This window comes from Cynara cardunculus, assembly GCF_001531365.2.
Source record: "Cynara cardunculus var. scolymus isolate 2C chromosome LG 3, CcrdV1, whole genome shotgun sequence".
NCBI lineage: Eukaryota > Viridiplantae > Streptophyta > Magnoliopsida > Asterales > Asteraceae > Cynara > Cynara cardunculus.
Window position 1 is genome coordinate 18,016,985 of NC_037530.1, and position 1,654 is coordinate 18,018,638.

At 36.0% G+C, this 1,654-nt stretch overlaps 1 protein-coding gene across 1 annotated transcript in view; it reads left to right on the forward strand.

The window, feature by feature from the left end:
• LOC112509011 (zinc finger BED domain-containing protein RICESLEEPER 2-like) overlaps positions 1-1,035 on the forward strand; it is a 20,022-nt gene extending 18,987 nt beyond the window's left edge. The window contains exon 5 of the mRNA XM_025113879.1: positions 1,001-1,035. Within this exon, the coding sequence (XP_024969647.1) occupies positions 1,001-1,035 (35 nt within the window). The remainder of the gene's footprint in view (positions 1-1,000) is intronic.
• The last annotated feature ends 619 nt before the right edge of the window (positions 1,036-1,654 follow it).

A 1,654-nucleotide genomic window follows, 5' to 3' on the forward strand; every position in this document is an offset into this window, starting at 1 on the left:
CTATTTAGTTGGTGAATTTGACAGCACCAAATCTATCCGAGATGCTGTTTTGAATGTACGATAACTTCTTAACCGTAGCTCAGATTTCTACGATTCTGGACATTTTAGAAAGCTTATATGTAGATCTAAACCTGTCCTTTAGACACCTTTTAGAAATAAGGCTTCTAGGTTGGTTATAATTGCGTCTAAAAACTGATAAAAAGTTGATTTAGAGCTGTGAATTATAATGCCTAAAATGAGTTTAAATTAAGTTTGGTTAAGTTTTTGTTGTCGGATCTTTATGAAACTTTGGGTACATATTACAGGTGTTAAATAAGCTCACTTGGTCCTTCCAGAGTGACCATTGGACGATGTTTAGACGTATATGGACATAGAGAGCCTAAGTTGGCTCGATTTTTGAGTATCGAAAAGCACTGTGAGTTTATGGGGCTACTTAACTTGCTATTTGCTAGACATGTGTTATCTATTTGCTACTTGCTTCCACACTCATCCATGTTATGTCTCCTTATCAATTCAAGAGATTATTGGCTATTGCACTCCGTCCTTCCAAACATGCTACTCGGTGGTTACTTTGTGTTTCACCCGGGGAGGCATGCTTAAGCCCATATCAGCTGAGATTACTTGAGTATGGTGCGTATTTGACGGTGTTAGAGTCCGGTCATTTTCCCTGCTGTCCGGGATAGCTCGGGTGGGAAGATCATTCCACTGGCCGGGATAGCTCGGATGGTATGATATCTATGATATATATTGTTGTGCTTGCCACGACCGGGATAGCTCGGTGGCAGTACATATCAATTATTGACTTTCACACAATCTATTTGTTGCATACTTTGATATTCAGATGTATGATTCTCGAATGATGATTACTTATTACATGATTTACATCCTTCGTGGTCATTGACTTCCATGTATTACATTTGTGAAGCTTTAGTAGTTAGTAGTTCCCGTTTACTCACTAAGCATTATGTGCTTACTCTTTTAGTTGTTCACATTTTTACAGGTCGTGTAGATAAGGCAAAGAACAAGCTCGAGTAGATTGAGATCTTTGCTTTTGGTGCTTCTTGTAGCACGACTCTTTTGGTATTATATAGTTAGTCGAATACAACTATGGATTGTAAATTATTAGTTGTCTTTTGGTTGTAATTAAAGTATCTAGATAACGGGTAGGTAATATCCTCCGTCTTTTATATAGTTTAAGCTTTATGCAAATCTATTAAGTTTATTTTGTCCATTTTAGGATATTTTGGAAAACAGGTGCTTACGGAAACGTCCTGTAAACCAAGCGGACATTTCGAATTAGAAACTCATAAATATTATATCCCGTTTGTTTTCTAAAGGTTTAAAAATGTAACTTTTGGTGGTTTGTTTATCATTTATAGAAATGAGGTATTACAAACATTTTATCATTTATGTAATCTGGGTCTTTCACCATGTTACCTCAGATGCACCTTCACATTTTCCATGTATGCACATTGTCATATACACATACGTATCATCTTCTCATATGCATGCATAGCATTATATTCACATGCATATATGATTCATGCATTTCTAAATTAATCACCCATATTTCACATAATTCACATAACTTCTACGTAAGGTTACCTCAAACGGTGTTGCCTGAAACATGGTTATAACACCAATGTCATAGAAA